This window comes from Pseudophryne corroboree, chromosome 1 (genome assembly GCF_028390025.1).
Source record: "Pseudophryne corroboree isolate aPseCor3 chromosome 1, aPseCor3.hap2, whole genome shotgun sequence".
NCBI classification, from domain to species: Eukaryota; Metazoa; Chordata; class Amphibia; order Anura; family Myobatrachidae; genus Pseudophryne; species Pseudophryne corroboree.
In genome coordinates, this window is record NC_086444.1 from 1235027830 (window position 1) to 1235050982 (window position 23153).

The window sequence follows — 23153 nt, forward strand, 5'->3', positions numbered from 1 at the left end:
TGATAAGATCCTATGGGCCCTTCATGATTGCAACTCTGCATAGACTTGGCCTGGGAGGAAGCCTATTATCATGTATTCATGCTTTATTTTCTAAACCAAACGCAGGAGTTAGGGTGAATGGAAAAGACTCCAGTCTGTTTATGATTAGTAATGGAACCTGCAGGGTCATCCCCTTTTCCCCTTAATATTTACAACTTATGATTGAGCCTTTGGCCTGTCTGATATGAGCTAATGCTGATATTAGGAGTATTAGGGAGGGGAACCCTGAATATAAGTTATCATTATTTGCAGATGATGTTTTACTTACACTAGCATCTCTGCACACATCTATTCCTAATTTGTTTCAGATCTTATCCAAATATTCTATAATGTTATAGAATTAACTCTCTTAAATCTGAAGCTCTCCCCCTATATGTTGAGAAGGACACTAGGACCTTATTAGCCAGAAATTTTTACTCTACTGTACATGGTATACCAAGAAATTAAAATATTTAGGAATATATATTATGCATTCTTATGGTTCTCGATATAAAGAACATTTTCCAGCTCTTTTCAATACTATTGCAGCTGATTTACAAATCTGGAGGTCACAGATAATTTCTTGGTTCGGCCGCATAGTCACAATTAAGATGAGTGTATTGCCTAGACTGTTGTATTTGATACAAACTATACCGGTGCATGTTCCAAGGGAGGCTCTGAGTCGTTTGCAAAGAGACATACTTAAATTTATCTTGCTAGACAAACCGGCTAGGCTAAAAACCTCTACTTTAATTAAAAACCCACTCAGCAGGGGTAGAGGGCTACCTGATATCAGAAAATACTATCAAGCGACTCATATAAGCCAATCTCTTACTGTCACTTTACCATGGATACAAATTGAACTGGCAGAAGGCAAAGTCTCTACATTAGCTTCTCTTTTATCTGTTGGCAATTTACATCCGGCACTGAGACTATGCACTCCCACAGCTAAACTAACTTATTCTGTGTGGTCTCTTTGTACCCAATATTATGGCCTATCCTCAAGTCCATCTCCTATCACTTCAAAATGAGATAACTCTGATTTTCCTCCGGGGTCATATTTATGGTTACATTTATCAGTGCGTCCCAGATTTGTTTTTTATTTTATTGAGGGTAATACATGGTGCTTCCTTAGCTAATAAATATGGAATATTGCACCCTATGTTTTCTGAATATCTACAACTTCGCTCCTATCTATATTCTCTTCCTAAGGAAAAGGTCCTCCGGCATTTAAACCCTTTTGAAAAACTGTGTCTCTAAACACCAATGAGTCAGGTTATTATCTCTGTACTTTATGGTTTATTATGCACTGCGGATTATGAAGGTATTCTTTCTCACGAAAGTAAGTGGGATATTGACTTGGGATCCTCTCCGCAGGAGGATACGTGGAAGCTTATTAGGCAGAATGTTGCACAATCACCCATCTCCTCTGCAATTAAGGAGAATTAATATAAACCTTATACTAGATGGCCTTTGGTTCCTTTAAGGCTAAATATGTTCTCCCACGCATCCTCGCTATGAGTTGGAGGGTATGTAGCCAAATTGGGGACTTTATACATATATGGTGGAAGTGTCCAAAAATTTGTATATTTTGGAGTCAAGTTGAGATACTTTTAGGAAATATTTTTAATATCCCAATCTCACTCAGCCCTTGGTCTGCATTATTGAGTTTTCCTATTGTGGGTCTTGATGAAAATGATAACAAGCTTATTCACCATATTCTTAACGCAGCTAGATGTACAGTGACTAAATGTTGTAAAAACCTTGAACCTCCCCCGTTAAGCATGGTAATGGCTAAAATTTGGTATGAATCTACTATGGAGACGATCACTGCATCATTACACGATGGATCGGTTAGGTTTGATATAATCTGGGAACCTTGGTTTATGTATAATAATTCTTCTGTCTCTAAAATCTGATGTACTTTAGTGTGTAACATGGCCCTGGTTATTTCTAAGGAGATTCTCTTTTAGGACTAATATTTTGGAGGGATTATTGTCTCATGGGTGAACGTGGCTGGTATATGAGAATGATTATTCAAATCATGCTGGGGGGAAAAAGTATATACAGTACCAGACTATAAGAGGCTGACCAGGTAATTTGGTCTTTCATGGTGGTCCTCCCATCCTTTTTTTTCTTTTTCCCACCTTTTTTCTATATGTATAAAAAAAAATGATTGAATGTCTTAAGGTTAATCAACATATTATCCTATCTGATCTCTAGCTTTTGTGGCTCAGCATTCAATGTATTGAAAGTCATGAAATTTGGGCATGTGTTATTGTTGTCAATTTGATGTTTTTTTTACTTTGTCTAATAAAATAAATGGTTAACAATCAAAAAACAACAACAATAATAATAATAATAACAACTTTTTTTAACGGAAGACAATATAATCTGACCAAGGCCTGGGAATGCATAATTTACAAAACTTCAGAAAAGTTGGTGTCTAGAATGCCCAAATTATGTGAAGACATGAATTGCACCTAAGCAGGACACATATATGAAAGCCAAATTGATCTGAAATGTATGTTATACTATAAAATTATAAATCATTTTGATAATGTTTAGCTACGATATCATGTGAAACATTACTATTAATACATATTTTCATTATTTCACTACATTTTGTCTTATATTAACAATTATTTTCCTTGGGCAAAAACTTTGTCACACTAGTGTATATGTCATTACTTGTGGTTAGGTCTTTCCCAGCATCATTTTTCTGGAGTTCAAATCAGTTCTGAAAAGAAGAATGTAAAGCTTTGGGAAAAATATACAGCCCAGAACTCCAGCACATGAGGTCAGAATGGCGAATATCTCCACAGCCACCATGTATTTCCCTTTGGTGCTCAGATAGGCTGGGATCATTGCAATCCAGACACTGCAGAACACCAGCATGCTGAAGGTGATGTACTTGGCCTCATTAAAGCTGTCCGGTAATGTCCTCACCATGAAAGCCAGAAAAAAGCTCACAGCCGCCAAGATCCCCATGTAGCCCAACACAGAGTAGAACAAAATCACTGACCCCTCATTACACTGAATGATGATCATTCCCTGATAGGAGTGATGGTCATACTCCTGGTATGGAGGAGAAACTGACAGCCATATAGCACAGATTAGACCTTGGACTGAGGAGAACACAATGACCACATAATTAGACACTTTGAGTGTGACCCACTTCTTCCAGGAACTGCCAGGTTTAGTGGCTTTGAAAGCAATGCAGACAGTGACAGTCTTGGCCAGTACAGAAGAGACAGCTGTGGAGAAGAAGATCCCAAATGACATCTGTCTCAGCCTGCAGGTTATATCCACCGGCTGGCCGAGGAACAAAAACACACAGAGGAAGCTCAGCAAGATGGAGACCAGGAGAATGAAGCTCACTGCCCGATTATTGGCTTTCACAATTGGAGTGTTCCAGTAATAAATAAAGTTCCCTAATATAAATAATGTTATGGCAGAGAAAGATGAAGCGGTTACTGAGGAAATTAGTGCCACATTGTCCTTTTCATATGACAGAAAGTCGTATGTTTTTGGGACACATCTCACTTTTCTCTCATCCGGCCACTCCTCATCAGGACATCTATGGCAGCTGTCACTGTCTAAAATGTAATATAAAATAGCATATTATCTGTGTGGCCAAGACATTTTTCAACATAAAACAAATATAGAACATCCATCTTAAAATTCTAAATAAAACATCCAATATATTTCACTGGAAATAGTCTTAATGTGTTTCTACCTAAAAGGTTTCATCAGGTACAGTATACGGACCATTGAGGGATATTAAGGTTGGAATGTGATGGGCAGTCCATGGGAGCAAAATGGCAACTGCATCCTTTACTGCGCCATTTAGAGGCTTTATGTACTTCTGACTACATAGCAGTTTATTTTCCAATATTGAGCTACACTACACTGAAGAAAAGCAGGACATGAGAGGATTTGTGTGGAGCAGTGGGGTGGGTCTGCATGACACTGGACTGCAATAGATGTAACAAGGGCTTACAATTACTTACAGAGTTACAATTACTCCTATACAACTACTCTTACAGATGTAGCCACACTCATCATTGCCACAGCTGCACCATACAGGCGTCCTAGTCACGCCATACAAATAGCGCAGGTTGGGGAAGTAAGGCATGACAAGTCAGAAGAGGATCAGCAGCATGCAATTACACAGCTTCACCACTGGGTGGCAATTGCACAACTAATGAAAACAACAGTACAGTGCTGGATAGCACAGCCTCCTGCAGCCGGTAGATTCCGTATACACATAGATATACAGTACAGATGTAATAAATCAAAGCAGCACCAAACTTCACTGAGGTCGCTCTTCAATGCACCAGCTACTGGAGGCTAATTTTTATACAGATATACAATACAAGTGTGACTTTTCAACTTTATCAGCAGTGTCTATGCTGCTTTGATTGGACACATGTACTGTATATCTGTACTGTGTGCATGTCTCAGTCTGTATACGAAGCATGACAGAACTTGTTTTGAGAAAATTTGAAAAAAATGTTTATGCTACTTTTTACACAGCTATACAATACAAGTGTGGCTTTTCAGATTACTCAGCAGAGTACGTGTGGCTTTGATTGAACTCATGTGTACTGTACCGAGGAGAGGAGATTTGGCACAAACAGACGGAAAGGTTTTTTCACAGTAAGGGCAATACGTATCTGGAATTCCCTGCCTGAGAGAGTAGTGATGGTGGTCACTACTTTTAAAAATGGGCTTAATAAATTCCTAATGGATATGGATATACCGGGTTATGGTGGTTAAAGCATTTACTATAGTAATAAAAAAAAGTTTTTTTAGTTTACTGCTAAACACTCACCACAGTTAAATTTAGTTTTAAAAATAGTTCAGTATAGGAAACCACTGACAGGTTGAGCTTGATGGACAAGTTGTGTTTTTTTAACCTCCAAAATGATGTTACTATGTTACTATATGCATGTGAATCTTTATACGAGGCATACAGAATTTGTTTTGAAAAAATAAAAAAACCCTGTAGATTCTGCTTTTTACACAGATATACAATACAACAGCAAATATATACCCCCTGCCGCTAATTTGAAAAGTATCAGTATTTAAATAATGTATCTGCAAGCTGTTCACTGTGTAAAAAAAGGAACTCCTCTACCCTTTCTATACATAAACCAAGAAAACAAACAAAAAAGCACAGGCAGCGCTTGACAAACTATATTTAAAACAGGATTTTTTTTATTTTATATTAAATCATAAAAAAAATGGTATCTCATTTCTAAAACCTCAATATTTAATTCCAGATAATGTATTGCTGACCCAAAACATGTTTATATGCATACAGCAATTCATCACTGATAAGTTGTTATAAATAGAAAATTTGTAATGTTTAATCACATTCGGCATTCTATTATAGCCCTGCTACTCTATATACTTTGTATCTTTTATAAGCACAAATGCCCAGTATTGGTTTGTTAGTGATGTCAACAAGTTGTTACAACAAGAGTCTCTTTCATACAGCTGTTATTAATATTCAGTGATCTGTAGAGCCTCTAATAAAGCAAGCATTTTTCTGCTGCTTCTGAGGTTAATAAGCATGTATGATTGAAAGCAGTTTTTAGTTGGAAGTTCTGCCGCTTCTGGTGTTAATAAGCATATAAGGTTTAAAGCAGTTTTGAATTAGAAATAGCAGACTTGTTCATGCAAAAATGATTGCTAATTGTACATGGCCATGTTTAGCAGTCATAGTGTGACTGTTACCACATCCTCCTCCTGGGGTGTATTAGCTCTTATTCTCCTGGCTCTGGTGCTTCCGAACCCTTGTAGCAAGCCTTATCCGGAGATGAAGTAGTGTACTTCCAGTCATGAGGCAGGTTTACTGTGGATACACCTGACAGAGGAAGCCGCTGATTTACCCAGGCGGGGAAACGCGTCTTTAGAGGTGATCCTGACCACCTCTTGTTGCTACACTATCATCAGTATACCTGCTTCATGACTGGGAGTACACTGATTCATCTCCGTATAAGCCTTGCTACAAGGGTTCGGAAGCACCAGAGCTGGGAGAATAATAACTTCCACCACTTTCTCTGGACTATAAAAAATGAGTTAGGCCAAGAGTTTCATTAAGACCTTTCGGAAACAAACAGTCTAGGCGGAAAATCCACCGGGACTCTAATTACAAAAGTTTCTTACCCCGGTCACCCCCACGTCGTGATGGGGATATGTGGTCTATCGCCTTATAGCTCAAACTTGACCGATTATGCTTAAATTGTACAAAGTGGCATGCCACCAGTTGTTCACTTGCTCCTGTTGCTAGTGCATTTCTAATGGCCGATCTATGTTGGGTGAGCCTGACCTTCAGCTGGCATTCGGTCTTTCCAACATAATAAAGACCGCAAGGGCACACTATAACATAAATCACAAATCTACTCGTACATGTAAGAGGCCATTTGATGTTAAATCTTTTTCCGGTATGTGGGTGGGGTATAGTATCTCCTGTTTGCAGAAATGAACAGGTCATGCACCCCAGGCTTTTATGACAGCCGTTCTTACGGCTGAGAAAATTTTGGGGACTAGTCGGCATCAAGAAGCCAGTGACATCAGTTTTCACTAATAGGTCCTTTAAATTTCGACCATGTGAAAAACTTGGTCTTAATCTGGTTTTATGAAAACATTTCAGATCTGTATCCGTACTGACCATCTGCCATAACTTTTTTGCCTGTTGTGAGGTGCGTGGGCTTTGTGTGTTGTACTCATTTACCCAAGTAACTACCTCCGTCTCTTTTGTTTTTTTGCGACTAGGATCTCTATATATATACTAGAGATGTGCGGCGGGCACTTTTCGTGTTTTGTGTTTTGGTTTTCATTCTTATTCCACTTTCATGTTTTGGTTTGGTATTGCCAAAACCATCCTTTCGTGTTTTGGTTTTGGATCTGGATAATTTTTGAAAAAAACAAAAATTTGGGGTATTATTAACCTCAACATTCATTTACACTCATATCCAGTTTTATTCTAAACACCTCACACCTCACAATATTGTTTTTAGGCTTAAAAGTTGCACCAAGGTGGCTGTATGACTAAGCTAAGCGACACAAGTGTGCGGCACAAACACCTAGCCCATCTAGGAGTGGCACTGCAGTTGCAGACAAGATGGCACTTTTCAATAACTATTCCTCAAACAGCACATGATGCAAAGAAGAAAAAGAGGTGCAATTAGGTAGCTGGATGGCCAAGCTAAACGACACAAGTGTGCGGCACAAACACCTGGCCAATCTAGGAGTGGCACTGCAGTGGCAGACAGGATGGCAGATTTAAAAAATAGGCCCCAAACAGCACATGATGCAAATAAGAAAAGAGGTGCAATTAGGTAGCTGGATGGCCAAGCTAAATGACACAAGTGTGCAGCACAAACATCTGGCTAATCTAGGAGTGGAACTGCAGTTACAGACAGGATGGCAACAAAAGAACTAGTCACCAAACAGCACATGCTGCAAAGAAGAAAAAGATGTGCAAGATGGAATTGTCCTTGGGCCCTACCACCCACCCGTATGTTGTATAAACAGGACGTGCACACTTTAACAAACCAATCATTTCAGTGACAGGGTCTGCCACATGACTGTGGCTGAAATGACTGGTTTGTGTGGGTTCCCACCAAAAAAGAAGCAATCAATCTCTCCTTGCACAAACTGACTCTACAGAGGAAAGATGTCCACCATATCCTCATCCTCCAATTCCTCAACCCTTTCAATGTGTACATCAGTCCTCACAGAGTATTAATTTGTCCCCACTGGAATTCACCATCTCAGGTCCCGGTGTACTTTCTGGAGGCAATTGCTGGTAAAGGTCTTCCCGGAGGAATTTATAATTCATTTTGATGAACATCATCTTCTCCACATTTTGTGGAAGTAATCTCCTACACCGATCACTGACAAGGTGACCAGCTGCAGTAATCACTCTTTCGGAGTACACACTGGAGGGGGGGCAACTTAGGTAAAATAAAGCCAGTTTGTGCAAGGGCCTCCAAATTGCCTCTTTTTCCTTCCAGTATACATGCGGACTGTCTGACATGCCTACTAAGATGCGGTCACACATATAATCATCCACCATTCTTTCAATGGTGACAGAATCATATGCAGTGACAGTAGACATATCAATAATCATTGGCATGTCCTTCAGTCCAGACTAGATGTCAGCTTTCGCTCCTGACTGCCCTGCATCACCGCCAGTGGGTGGGCTAGGAAATCTAATCCTTTTCCTTGAAGCCCCAGTGGTGGGAGAAATTGAAGGACGAGCTGTTGACTGGTCACGTTCCGCTTGAGTTGACAATTTACTAACCAGCAGGTCTTTGCACCTCTGCACACTTGTGTCTGCTGAAAATAGAGAGACAACGTAGGCTTTAAACCTAGGATTGAGCACGGTAGCCAAAATGTAGTGCTCTGATTTCAACAGATAGACCACCCTGGAATCCTGGCAAAGCGAATGAAGGGCTCCATCCACAAGTCCCATATACTTTGCAGAATTGCTCCATCTTAGCTCATCCTTCAATTTATCCAGCTGCTTCTGCAAAAGCCTAATGAGTGGAATGACCTGACTCAAGCTGGCAGTGTCTGAACTGACTTCATGTGTGGCAAGTTCGAAGGGTTGGAAAACCTTCACAACAAGGAAATAATTATCAACTGCGCTTGAGTCAGGTGCATTACCCCTCATTTGCCTACATCATAGGTGGATGTATAGGCTTGAATGGCCTTTTGCTGCTCCTCCATCCTCTGAAGCATATAGAGTGTTGAATTCCACCTCGTTACAACCTCTTGCTTCAGTTGAGGGCAGGGCAGGTTCAGGAGTGTTTGCTATTGCTCCAGTCTTTGGCATGCAGTGGCAGAATGCCGAAAGTGGGCCGCTATTTTTGGGCCACCAACAGCATCTCCTGCACACCCCTGTCATTTTTCAAAAAATTCTGTACCACCAAATTAATTGTATGTGCAAAACATGGTACATGCAGGAATTTGCCCAGATGTAATGCATGCACAATATTGGTGGCGTTGTCCGATATCAGAAATCCCCAGGAGAGTCCAATTGGGGTAAGCCATTCTGCGATGATGTTCCTCAGTTTCCGTAAGAGGTTGTCAGCTGTGTGCCTCTTAAGGAAAGCGGTGATACATAGCGTAGCCTGCCTAAGAATGAGTTGGTGTTTGCGAGATGCTGCTACTGGTGCCGCTGCTGTTGTTGCTGCGGGAGGCCATTCATCTGCGCAGTGGGCTATTACAGTCATATAGTCTTTAGTCTGTACTGTTCCACTTGTCCACATGTCCGTGGGTAAGTGGATACTGGATACAACTGCGTTTTGTTGGACACTGGTGACTTTTTTTCTAACGTCAGTGTACATTCTCAGTATCACCTGCCTAGAGAAGTGGAATCTATATGGGATTTGATACCGGGAACACAGTACCTCAAACAATTCTCTAAGTCCCACACTGAACTAATGATGGATACCGGATGCATGTCTAACACCAACAGAGCTGTCAAGGCCTCAGTTATCTGCTTTGCAAACGAATGACTGCTGTCATATTTCATCTTCCTCACAAAGGACTGTTTGACAGTCAATTGCTTACTGGAAGTAGTACAAGTGGTCTTCTGCCTTCCCCTCTGGGATGACGATCGACTCCCAGCAGCAAAAACAGCAGCGGCAGCAACAGCAGGCGTACCACTCAAGGATCCTACGGAGGAATCCCAGTTAGGAGAGGACTTCTCAGTCTTGACAGTGACATGGCCTGCAGGACTACTGACGTTCCTGACTGAGGAGGAAGTTGACGTTGAGGGAGTTGGTGGTGTGGCTTGCAGGAGCTTGAGTATAGGAGGAAGAAGGGATTTAGGTGTCAATGGACTGCTTATGCTCTTACCCAAAGTTTCACAACTTGACACTGACTTCTGATGAATGCACAGCAGGTGACGTATAAGGGAGGATGTTCCTAAGTGGATAGGCAACAGATGGCTTGACACCTGTTGTCCAGATTTGTGGAGAAATAATTCCACACCGAAGAGATGGCTTTTTTTGGTAGTTTGCCCAGGCATCACAATGGGCTTCTTCATCCCACGGACAACATGTGTCCCCCCGGTGCCTGACTTAAACAAACCAAATCACCATCAGAATCCTCATCGTCAACTTCCTCCTAGGAGCCAGCAACACCCATATCCTCATCCTGGTGTACTTCAACAGTGACATCTTTAATTTTAATATCAGGAACTGGACTGGGGGTGCTCCTTCCAGCACTTACAGGGGGTGTGCAAATGGTGGAAGGAGCCACCTCTTCCGGTCCAGTGTTGGGAAGGTCAGGCATTGCAACCGCCGACACACCTGGACTCTCCTTGGGGATATGTGATACCTTCTTAGAATGCACAGTTCTTTTCTGTGCTTTTCCATCTTAAATCTTTAAATTTTTCTAGCGGGTGGATGAGGGCTTCCATCATCATGTGAAGCTGAACCACTAGCCATGAACATAGGCCAGGGCCTCAGCCGTTCCTTGCCACTCCGTGTCGTAAATGGCACATTGTCAAGTTTACGTTTTTCTTCAGATGATTTTTTACTGAACTTTGGCTTTTTGGATTTTACATGCCCTCTACCATCACATTGGGCATCGGCCTTGGCAGACGACATTGATGGCATTTTATTGTCTATGTCATGGCTAGTGGCTGCAGTTTCAGCACTAGGAGGAAGTGGTTCTTCTTGATCTTTCCCTATTTTATCCTCAATTTTGTTCTCCATTATTTTTTGGGAGTTATATAAGACAATATACGGCACAGGAATGACTGATGGACAGGACACTACCACTGGTCTGATGCAGCACAACACAACAACACTGTAAGGGTCTTGAGGTTGTTGTTATAATTATTATACGGTAGCAGTGGACATATAGCAGCAGCGTATATCATCACTGGAATGACTGATGGACAGGACACTACCACTGGTCTGATGCAGCACAAGAACACTGTAAGGGACTTGTGGTTGTTGTTGTTATTATTATTATACGGCAGCAGTGGACATATAGCAGCAGCGTATATCATCACTGGAATGACTGATGGACAGGACACTATCACTGGTCTGATGCAGCACAACACAACACCACTTTATACAGCTACACTGGATATAAAAAAAAAAGGTGTGATGAGAAATCCTGGGGGAGGGGGTTGAATCAGGTGTGAGTAATCAGGAGGAGGAGGGGCTTATTACAGCAGCTGGCTGAGAGCCTATATAATCAGGGAACAGACTCATTTGAGCTTGCTCGTTGTAAGGAGGCTTGTATTTTAAAGTGAAGCTTGGATTTCTAAGTGTATGTTAGTTGGAATCAGCAGCAGGTGAGTTAGAATACAGGAAAAGGTGAGTTTTATAATACGCAATCAGGAACACACATATTTCCAATACCATTAAACTTCTGGTGAGGCTGCAAGGGGCTGACCTTGTGAGTGAGTGAGAGGTTCTCTAAATTGGAGTAGCAAAAGGGCTGTGATTGTTGCGTGTATGAGGGGCAGATTTATTTATTTATTTATTTGAGGGCTGCCTTTGTTTCTGTCTTTGTTTTTGTTCTATTTTGTGTGTGAGCATACTATATACTGCCCAGTGACGCTGTCGGTGGGGAAAGAGCCTACAGGTGCAGTGAGCTGGAACAACTGCAACTGCTAGGTGGAGTATCGGTGCCGCAGGAGAGGTCCCACTCAGATAAGTATTGATTACTTATTGTGTATTAATTGTATTGGCTAGTTGGTTTTTATTCTTATTATTGTACTTTCGAAAGGTAATAGGGAGTTGAGTTTTCAAACAGTGGGAGGGGCTGTGATTGAGAGGCTCACTCAGTGCGTGTCGTTCAAGATGTATGCGCACCTGAAGCAGCCGACCCAGGGCGAATACATATGCACGAGATGTGAGCGAACGGTTGCCCTGGAAGCCCAGGTAACTGATCTAGAGCAGACCGTTACACGACTGAGGGATATATACAATCTCGAGTGAAGTTTAGATAGAACGGTGGAGAAGTTGCAGCAGGGGTCAATGGTAGATTAGGAAAATCAGGTAGGCAGTTGGGTCTCTGTAAGAAGTAAGAAAAAGAGGGGGAGGCACGACATCTCGGATCTATGAAACCCAAACAAATTTGCCCGATTGGATGAAGATTTGGTGGATGATAGTGACGAAATGATGGAGCTGGAGGATACTGCTACCTCTAGCAACCGGAGGAGTGGTCCCTCTGGCTCAGATGAGATGAAAGCTAGAGAGGCGCCCAGGCAGATGGTGGTGGTAGGGGACTCTATCATTAGGAAGACAGATAGGGCAATCTGCTACCGGGACTGTGATCGCCGTATGGTCTGTTGTCTCCTGGGTGCTCGGGTACGGCACATCGCGGACCGGGTAGACAGATTGTTGGGAGGGGCTGGGCAAGACCTGGTGGACTTGGTGCATGTTGGCACCAATGACAAAGTTAGTGGTAGGTGGGATGTCCTTAAGAAAAATTATACGGATTTAGGCCAGAAACTAAAAAAAAAGGACATCCAAGGTAATTTTCTCAGAAATATTACCAGTGCCACACGCTAGCCCAGCGAGACAAAGGGAGATTAGGGAGGTAAATGTGTGGCTCAGAGACTGGTGTAGGAAAGAGGGGTTTGTGTTCTTGGAACACTGGGCGGACTTCTCAGTCAAGCGCCATCTTTTTTCTTGTGACGGATTACACCAGAATGAGGAAGGGGCTGCGGTGCTGGGGGTTAGGATGGTTAGTAGGTTGGATGAGCTTTTAAACTAGGAGCCTGGGGGGAGGGTTTAGCTAGAAACTGTGGGTCATGCAGCGAGTATGGTAGGAATGGTGGTAGTGAGATAAAAGGGGGTGGAGAAGGGGGAGGAAAAGTGCAGCCGGTAAGGGTATTTACATGGGTTCCAATAATGGTGTTAAGGAAGGTATTGCTAAAGCATTAAATAATAACAATTATGTGTCATCATTACAGCCTATAGAAAATGTTGCATGGGACTTAAGGGAAAATACTTTTGTCAGGGCAGTGAATTTAGACGGGAACATTGGGTTGACTCAAGAGAAAAGTAAGGTGGGCAATACTAAGTACGGTGGGGTTGGAGAGGGAGCGAGCAGGACAGGTTGTATCAGTAACTATACAGATGCACTAGTTAACCAGCATGGGAAATCTTTAGGAAAACAAACAAATAAAGGAACCAATAAACTAAAATGTATACTTGCAAATGCAAGAAGTCTAGCAGGTAAAATGGGGGAATTGGAATTGTTAGCATCAAAGGCTGAGTATGACATTATAGGTATTACGGAAACATGGTGGGATGACTCTCACGACTGGGTTGCTAACTTGGAGGGGTATTTTCTTTTCAGGAGGGACAGGGCTAACAAAAAAGGAGGAGGTGTATGTCTTTATGTTAAACCATCACTTAAACCATACCTAAAGGAGGTTATCTATGAGGAGACTGGCGATAATGTGGAGTCACTATGGGTTGAAATCTCAAGTGGGGGAATTGATGCAAAAAAAACTAGTCATAGGCACGTGCTACAAACAGCCGGATATTAGCATACGTGAGGAAGAACAACTATTGCAGCAAATCAAAACGGCTGCGGGATTGGGGGACATCCTTGTGATTGGGGATTTTAATTACCCGGATATAAACTGGAGTAACGATTCATGTGCCAAAGCGAGGGGCAGCAGGTTCTTAAATATGTTTAGGGATCACTACTTGTCTCAAGTAGTCGAGGACCAAACTAGGGGTAAAACTACCCTGGATCTAGTAATTACTAATAATGTGGACATTATATCAAACACTAAAGTTGGGGAGACTTTGGGTAACAGTGATCACTATATGATCACATTCGACATCAGTTTCAGGAAACATAGCTACAGTGGTTGCACCAAAACATTTAACTTTAGGAAGGCTAATTTCAGTATGCTTAGATGTGCATTTAACGACATACAGTGGGAGGTTCTGTTTAATAACAAGAACACTTTGGAAATGTGGGATGTTTTAAAAGGGTTGCTGGATAGCAATATTCATAACTTTATTCCCATGGGCAGTAAACGCAGGAGTATTAATCTCAAACCGATGTGGCTTAACAAGAAGGTTAAGGCAGAAATGGATAAAAAAAAGCTGACTTTCAAAGCAATTAAATCTAATGGAAAGGAGGAGTCTTTAAAGTATTACAATGAGTGTAATAAAAAATGTAAAAAAGCAATAAGAGCAGCTAAAATGGAAAATGAAAAGCAAATCGCTATAGAGAGTAAAACCAATCCCAAAAAGGTTTTTAAATACATAAATGGTAAAAGGTTAAAAAAGGAGAATATAGGTCCATTAAAAGATGAATTAGAAGAATTGATAAATGATGACAAAATAAAAGCGGAAATACTGAACAAATTCTTTTCATCAGTATTCACCAGTGAAGAACTGATGGTGGGAGTAGAGCATAACAATCGTGACAGTAATGATTCATGGTTAGATACTTGTTTAACCGAAGTAGTAGTCTGGGAGAGACTAAGCAAAATTAAGATTAATAAATCACCTGGTCCTGATGGACTTCACCCGAGGGTTGTTTTGGAGCTTAGTTAGCAACTAGCATGACCCCTATACTTGATTTTCAATAGTTCAATTAGATCAGGCATGGTACCGAAGGATTGGCATATAGCAGAGGTAATGCCATTATTTAAAAAGGGATCCAAAAATCTTCTGGGAAACTACAGAACAGTTTGTTTAACATCTATATTGGGGAAAATATTGAAAGGAATTCTAAGGGACGGCAACAGGAGTATCTACAGTCCGCTAGGATTATTAGCAAGAACAAGCATGGGTTTGTGAGGGACAGGTCATGTCAGACTAACTTATTTAGCTTCTACGAGGAAGTGAGCAATAATCTTAATCAAGGAAAAGCAGTGGAAGTGGTCTTCCTAGATTTTGCAAAAGTCTTCGAATCAGTTCCTCACAGGAGACTGATCATCAAATTAATGGAGCTTGGCCTAGGAAAAACTATTTGCACATGGATGAGCAGCTGGTTGGATAGCAGGTTACAGCGAGTAGTGGTCAACGGGAAGTCCTCAACCTGGTCCCCAGTAACAGCGGAATACCACAAGGGTCCGTACTTGGACCGCTACTGTTCAACCAATTTATCAATGACCTAGAAATAGGCCTGGAAAGCACAGTGTTAATCTTTGCAGATGATACTAAACTGTGTAAGGTAATTAATTCAGAATTGGAAGTGGAGTCCTTGCAGAATGAGCTATCTAAACTTGAACTCTGGGCGTCTAAATGGAAAATGAGGTTCAATACAGACAAATGCAAGGTTATGCATTTTGGGACTAAAAACAAACTTGCATCCTGCATATTAAATGGGAAACGCCTAGGGGAAACAGAGTTGGAAAAAGATTTGTGGGTATTCATTGATAATAGGCTTAATAACCATACACAATGTCAAAACACAGTAAAGAAGGCAAGTAAGGTGCTAGCGTGCATAAAAAGGGGAATTGAGACAAGGGACTCGGATGTAATCCTGCCGCTGTATAAGGCATTGCTACGTCCGCACAAGGAATATTGTGTTCAGTTTTGGGCACCATTGTATAAAAAAGACATCAGTGAACTCAAAAGTGTTCAAAGGCGAGCTACTAAATTGATTAAAGGCCTAGAAGGACTGGACTATAAGGAAAGACTTACTAGGCTAAATATGTATACACTAGAAAAGAGGCGCCTAAGAGGAGATATTATTAATATCTTCAAATATGTAAAGGGACATCACAAAGAGTTATCAGAGGAATTATTTATTAAAAGAACACAGTTAGGACGGGATGCAGTCAGTTTACCTCCAATCAAAATCCCGATGTTCAAAATCCCGACACCAATTGGCCGATGGTCAAAATCCCGACAAGGTCAAAATCCCGACATGGACAAAATACCGACATTTAAAATACAGACAAGGTCAAAATACCGACATGTAAAATGCCGACAGGTCAAAATACCGACATGAGTTTTTCATGATTTTTTTTCATTGTAACCGACTTGTTCATACTTTACCATCCCAGTGGACCTGGAGGGGGAATATAATAGTGTGCCGAGCGCAGCATGGCGAGCGCAGCGAGCCATGCGAGGGGACGCGGTACACTTTATATGGTGTCCATGTTGACTTATGTCGACATACACACAAAAAACAACAAAAAACACATGTCGGTATTTCGACCTGTCGGCATTTTACATGTCGGTATTTTGACCTTGTCGGTATTTTAAATGTCTGTATTTTGTCCATGTCGGGATTTTGACCTTGTCGGGATTTTGACCATCGGTCAATTGGTGTCGGGATTTTGAACGTCGGGATTTTGATTGGAGGTATTTCATACCGATACCGTTAGGACACGTGGGCACTCGCTGTGACTGGAGGAGAGAAAGTTCCTAACGTAACGGAGGAATTAGGGCAATCAGGATGTGGAATTCCCTGCCAGGGAAGGTGGTAATGGTGGACTCTGTAATTGGATTTAAAAAAGGATTGGATACATTTCTGAATGAAAAAGCTATCCAAGGTTATAATACTTAAAATATCAACGTGGTTAATCTGGGGTTAACATGAGTTATAGTAGCTAACTAGTCATAAAACATTATTCAGCAAGTATGTAGAATCATCACAACTTAAAACAGGCTGAACACGATGGGCAATTTGCCTATATTCAACCTCAAATACTATGTTACTATGTTAATATGTATATGGCAACAGAGGACACCAACACTGTGACTGGCTGGACTGATACAGCACAATACACTGACTACACTGGACTGGACAGCACAACACAGCACGACTTTATACAGCTACACTGGATATATGGCAGCAGAGAACACCAACACTGTGACTGGCTGGACTGATACAGCACAATACACAGGGCTGTCTTTTCGTATGGGCTCAATGGGCTCTTGCCCAAGGGCCCCATGAGTATAAGGGCCCTAGACTGATAGCTGAGGGTCCCCTCTTTCCAGGGGTACCATATTTTTGAAAATAGGCCCTGGGGAACCAGAGATATCAGATGGCAATAATAAATTGAGAGGGAAGTCCAGATACAGAGCATTTTGTACCTAGGTCATGTTGGAGGGTATGCTCATGCAGTCTAAGAACAGTTGTTATATCATGATTTGATTGTGACTTAGGGGGTAATTCCAAGTTGATCGCAGCAGGAAATTTTTTAGCAATTGGGCAAAACCATGGCCCTCATTCCGAGTTGTTCGCTCGGTATTTTTCATCGCATCGCAATGAAAATCCGCTTAGTACGCATGCGCAATGTTCGCACTGCGACTGTGCCAAGTAAATTTGCTATGAAGAAAGTAATTTTACTCACGGCTTTTTCATCGCTCCGGCGATCGTAACGTGATTGACAGGAAATGGGTGTTACTGGGCGGAAGCACGGCGTTTTAGGGGCGTGTGGCTGAAAACGCTACCGTTTCCGGAAAAAACGCAGGAGTGGCCGGAGAAACGGTGGGAGTGCCTGGGCGAACGCTGGGTGTGTTTGTGACGTCACCCTTGAACGACAAGCACTGAACTGATCGCACAGGCAGAGTAAGTCTGAAGCTACTCTAAAACTGCTACGAGGTTTGTGATCGCAATATTGCGAATACATCGGTCGCACTTTTAAGAAGCTAAGATACACTCCCAGTAGGCGTAGGCTTAGCGTGTGTAACTCTGCTACATTCGCCTTGCGAGCGATCAACTCGGAATGAGGGCCCATGTGCACTGCAGGGGAGGCAGATATAACATGTGCAGAGAGAGTTAGATTTGGGTGTGTTATTTTGTTTCTGTGCAGGGTAAATACTGGCTGCTTTATTTTTACACTGCAATTTAGATTGCAGATTGAACACACCCCACCCAAATCTAACTCTCTCTGAAAATGTTATATCTGCCTACAACTGCAGTGCACATGGTTTTGCCCAGTTCCTAAAAAATGTCCTGCTGCGATCAACTTGGAATTACCCCCTTAATACCTGGGTTTGCAATTTTTGCTTAGCTATGCATAATCAATGAAAGCATGCTGGCCTGGTGTTTGCATACTCACAAAGTATTCACTTTCACCTATAACCAATTAAACTTTTGCCACACTGGTAGCCTTTATTAATTTGCCAAGAATTCCTTTAGATGCAAACTAGGGAGGGCTGTGCCGACCAATTTGCCTTCACATATGTAAATTATTCATAATACTAAGTGTTTGTAAATGAACAGCTGAACACCAGTAAACAGGTATTTGAACGTTTACATTTAAATATTGCAACATTTTGCACTCCAAGCCTAAAGAACTGTACTTGTATCTGAAACAAACCATGTACCACAAATTAATTTTCTTCAATGTACTCCATAGTTTTTTTCTCTAAAACAATAACATCCTTTATTCTCCCTGCAACTCACCCCTGTGTACACATCGCTGCCTCAATTATTCACTCTCCTCTTATTAGCACTCATGACATTTTTACTTATCTTTCTACTGTGCCAATAATATCCACAACCGGACAACATAAAAAACATTCATAAACCTCCAACTTTATGTATCTCTCTTTCCTGCTGCTTTTAGCTGATGACATGTCCCCAAATCAAGGACCCAATCACTTGCCACACTCACATCCACCTGATTCGCAGCAATATGGAAATCCAGCCAACCTCATAAACATCACATGTCTCCTTGCACCCTCCAAATCACTAAAATGTGCCCTATGGAATGCACGCTCCGTTTGTAACAAATTAACATCCTTACATCACCTCTTCATATCTAACAACTTCAATCTGCTTACTATAACAGAAACATGGCTCACACAATCAGACACGGCCTCCCCTGCAGCACTGTCACATGGTGGTCTCCACTTTACACACACACACACACACACACACACACACACACACACACACACACACACACACACACACACACACACACACACACACACACACATCCAGGCTGGTAACAGTAAAGGAGGTGGGGTTGGATTATTATTTTCCCATTCTTTCACTTACACAGTTCTACCACAAGTACCATCACTAACATTCACATCATTTGAAGTACTGTACATTCCATCAGGATTTAAACTCCTTTCTGTCTGCGTGTTGCAGCTATCTATCGCCCACCTGGGCAACCCAAACAATTTCCAGAAGATTTTTCTGCCTGGCTCCCTCACATTCTATCCTCTGACATCTCCACCATCATCATGAGTGATTTCAATATTGCTATTGATAGTCCAAAATCTGCTGCTCATGCCTCCAAACTACTCTCTCTAACCTCCTTTCTCGGCCTCTCCCAATGGACTGACTCCTCTACTCACCAGGAGGGCCACTGCCTTGATCTAGTATTCACCAGATTATTCTCAGTTTCTTACTTCACTAACACCCATTTCCCTCTCTCAGATCACAACCTTATCACCTGCATTCTATCCACCATTACTTCAAACTCAGAGTCATTGAAGTCCTCTAATCCTCCTCAAACCTGCAGAAATATTAACACAATTAATTTTCAAGAACTGTCCACCTCTCTGCAAAAACTGCTCTCATCTGTTTCTGCATTTATTCTCCTGAGACGGCTGTATCACACCTGAACCAGACTCTAGAAATAGCCCTTGACCAAGTGGCTCCAGCTACCCATCACACTCCACGTAGGTCAAGATGTCAACTGTGGCACTCTAAATTAACAAGACACTTACAAAAACTCTCACGCAAAGCTGAACGTCAGTGACGTAAAAATCGTATTCCTAGTGACTTTCTCACATATAAGACTGTCTACCACTCTTATTGTAATGCCCTGGGCTCTGCCAAACAAATATATTTCCAAACTGTTATCTCTGCTCAAGCCACTATTCCCAAATGACTTTTTAATACATTTAAATCCCTTCTGAACCATCCGTTACCCAACCCACCAGCCACTATCAAGGCGCAAGATCTTGCTTCCTACTTCAAGGACAAGATTGAAGAGATCCGAGATGAAATGGTATACTATACCTCAGCCAGTGACCTGCTCAATTCTCTACCTGAACCCTCTGGCACTCTCTCCTCATTTGATCCCACAAGTGTAGATGAAGTGTCAACACTCTTCTCAGCCTGCTACTCTACTACTTCTCCTCTTTTGCCTATACCCTCACAAGTAAGTACATCTCTGTCTCCGGTGCTCATACCAACCTTTACTAACATCTGTAATCTCTCTCTGCTGGTATCTTTCCTTCACTGTTTAAGTATGCACTGATTACTCCTATTCTGAAAAAAAAAATTCTGACCCTAACACTCTCTCAAACTACCGTCCCATCTCTCAGTTGCCATGCCTCTCCAAGCTACTTGAGAGACTTGCCTACACTCGCCTCAAATACTTTCTAAAAACACACAATTTATTTGACCCACTTCAGTCAGGCTTCGTTCCCAGCCCTCCACAGAGACAGCACTGACTAAAGTAATGAATGATCTAGTCACTGCAAAGTCCAACGGCCATTGCTCACATCTTATTCTTCTAGATCTCTCTGCTGCTTTTGACACTGTTGACCATTTTCTTCTCATACAAACACTACAGTCCCTAGGTCTTAAAGACACAGTCTTCTCTTGGTTCCTATCCTACATATCTAATTGCTCCTTCAGTGTTCGCTTCTCTGAATCCACCTCCTCTTCGCTACCTCTTTTAGTTGGAGTACCACAAACCTCGGTCTTAGGTCCTCTGCTTTTCCCAATCTATATCTCATCTCTTGGTAAACTAATCATCTCTTTTGGATTTCAGTATCATCTGTATGCAGATGATACTCAAATCTACCTATCCTCCCCAGATTTGTCACCATCTGTATTGGTCAGGGTCACTGAATGCCTTTCTGCTGTTTCATCTTGGATGTCATCTCGCCACCTCAAAGTTAATATTTCCAAAACAGAGCTACTAATATTTCCACCATCCAATAGTAGTTACCAACCAGATATCTCTATCACTGTTGGGAACTCAACAATTTATCCTACCCCACAAGCTTGCTACCTAGGTGTCATACTTGACTCAGAACTGTCCTTTGCTCCCCACATTCAATCTGTCTCAAGATCATGTTACATGCATCTAAAAAACATATTCAATATATTACCATACCTTACACAAGACACTGCAAAAACTCTAATCCATGCTCTCATTATCTCCCGCATTGATTATTGCAATAGTCTTCTTATTGGTCTTACCAAAAAGAAACTCTCAACACTACAATTCATTCTAAATGCAGATGCGAGGCGAATCTTCCACGCTAGACGTTCTTTGTCTGCAGATCCACTCTGTCAGTCCCTCCATTGGTTACCTGTATTCTACCATATTCAATATAAAATACTTTTACTCACAGATAAGGCCATTAACCATACTACACCTATGTACATCTCTTAGCTCATCTCAAAATATCTCCATACCCGACCTCTCTGACCTTCACAAGATCTACAGCTCTCATCCACACTCATTACTTGCTCCCATGCACGATTGCAGGACTTCCTTCAGGCAGCGCCCACTCTCTGGAAAGCCATACCATGCACAATAAGACTCTCCTCTAGTCTCCAAACCTTCAAATGTTCCCTGAAAACTCATCTCTTCAGGCTAGCTTATCACATTCCAGAACTCAACCTTCATAAGCTTTCCTATCCGATTATATCACACATATCCTCGACATATTTTCTCTTTCTTCACTTTCCCTTCTTTCTGACCAGGGTTCATCATTGCTGTGATGTGATATCATGCAGCCCAACTAGAACCTTTGCATTCTGTTGGACAAATATGCAATAGATGCCTTTCCTTGTGTATCAAAGCCTATTTCCCTATAGATTGTAAGCTTGTGAGAAGGACCTTACTACCTCTGACTGTTCATTACCCAGTTTTGTTGTATCAATGTGTCCAATTGTAAAGCGCAACGGAATTTGCTGCACTATATAAGAAACTGTTAATAAATAAATAATAAATTATATATATATATATATATATATATATATATATATATATATATATGCATATGCAATGGTACAACCCATCGCCTTCTGTGTTCAGTGATTTCCCAGTGAATATTAAATCATAATATGTGTACTGCAATTAATGTGTATTCAGGTCTGTAGTGTAAAGCTGTATTTCTCCTGGTCACGTCTTCTGGCTTTCCCAAAAAGTCTGTGAACCGACCATGAGGAGAATAAGAAAGCAATAATAGTGTAGTATTGCAAAGTATTAGAAAGGTGTGCTCAAAAAACATTTCTTAGATGTGATAAATGAGAATGCAGCAGATTATGCAATGCACCCAGTGTCAGTATTTAGAGACACAATAGTGTGCCCGCAGCCTTAGGTAGTTTAAGAATAAGTACCCTCAGAACTTGTAATTCTTGCATGCAATGGTTTCTTTTCTGACGTTCTTCTTCCACATTGCATAGTGGTATACCTGATCTTCTCGGGTCTCTCAAAGTTCGCAGCACCCAGAAAAACCCTCACTCAATACCGGACACTCACTGACCGCGGTGCTTCTCCTTTTCCCGCTGCTCCTGTGTACGACTACGAACGCTGCTCCGCTCCACAGTCAGGGTGATCACCCGGGGAGGTGACTGGGAGGAGACACGGAGAAGAGCGGGTGGGAGGATACCCCTGTATACACCCCCCTATACACACACACCCTATACACACACCCCTCTATACACCCCCCCCTCTATGCAAACACACCACTCTATGCACAAACCCTTGTGTGTATATATACACACACACACACACACACACACACACACACACACACACACACACACACACACACACATACTGTACCTCTATGCAAGGACTCCACTCTATATACACACCCTATACACACACACCCCTCTATACACACACTCCTCTATACACACACACTCTCACACACACACACACACACACACACACACACACACACACACACACATACTGTACCTCTATGCAAGGACTCCACTCTATATACACACCCTATACACACACACCCCTCTATACACACACTCACACACACACACACACACACACACACACACACACACACACACACACACTGTACCTCTATGCACTCCACTCTATATACACACCCTATACACACACACCCCTCTATACACACACTCCTCTATACACACACACCCCTCTTTGCAAACACACCACTCTATGCACAAACCCTTGTATACACACA

The 23153-nt window shown here is 41.8% G+C and overlaps 1 protein-coding gene across 1 annotated transcript in view; it reads right to left on the minus strand.

The window, feature by feature from the left end:
• Positions 1–2715: 2715 nt before the first annotated feature.
• Positions 2716–23153, minus strand: part of LOC135052561 (vomeronasal type-2 receptor 26-like) — a 49075-nt gene continuing 28637 nt past the window's right edge. The window contains exon 4 of the mRNA XM_063957439.1: positions 2716–3617. Coding sequence (XP_063813509.1) covers positions 2716–3617 — 902 coding nt within the window. The remainder of the gene's footprint in view (positions 3618–23153) is intronic.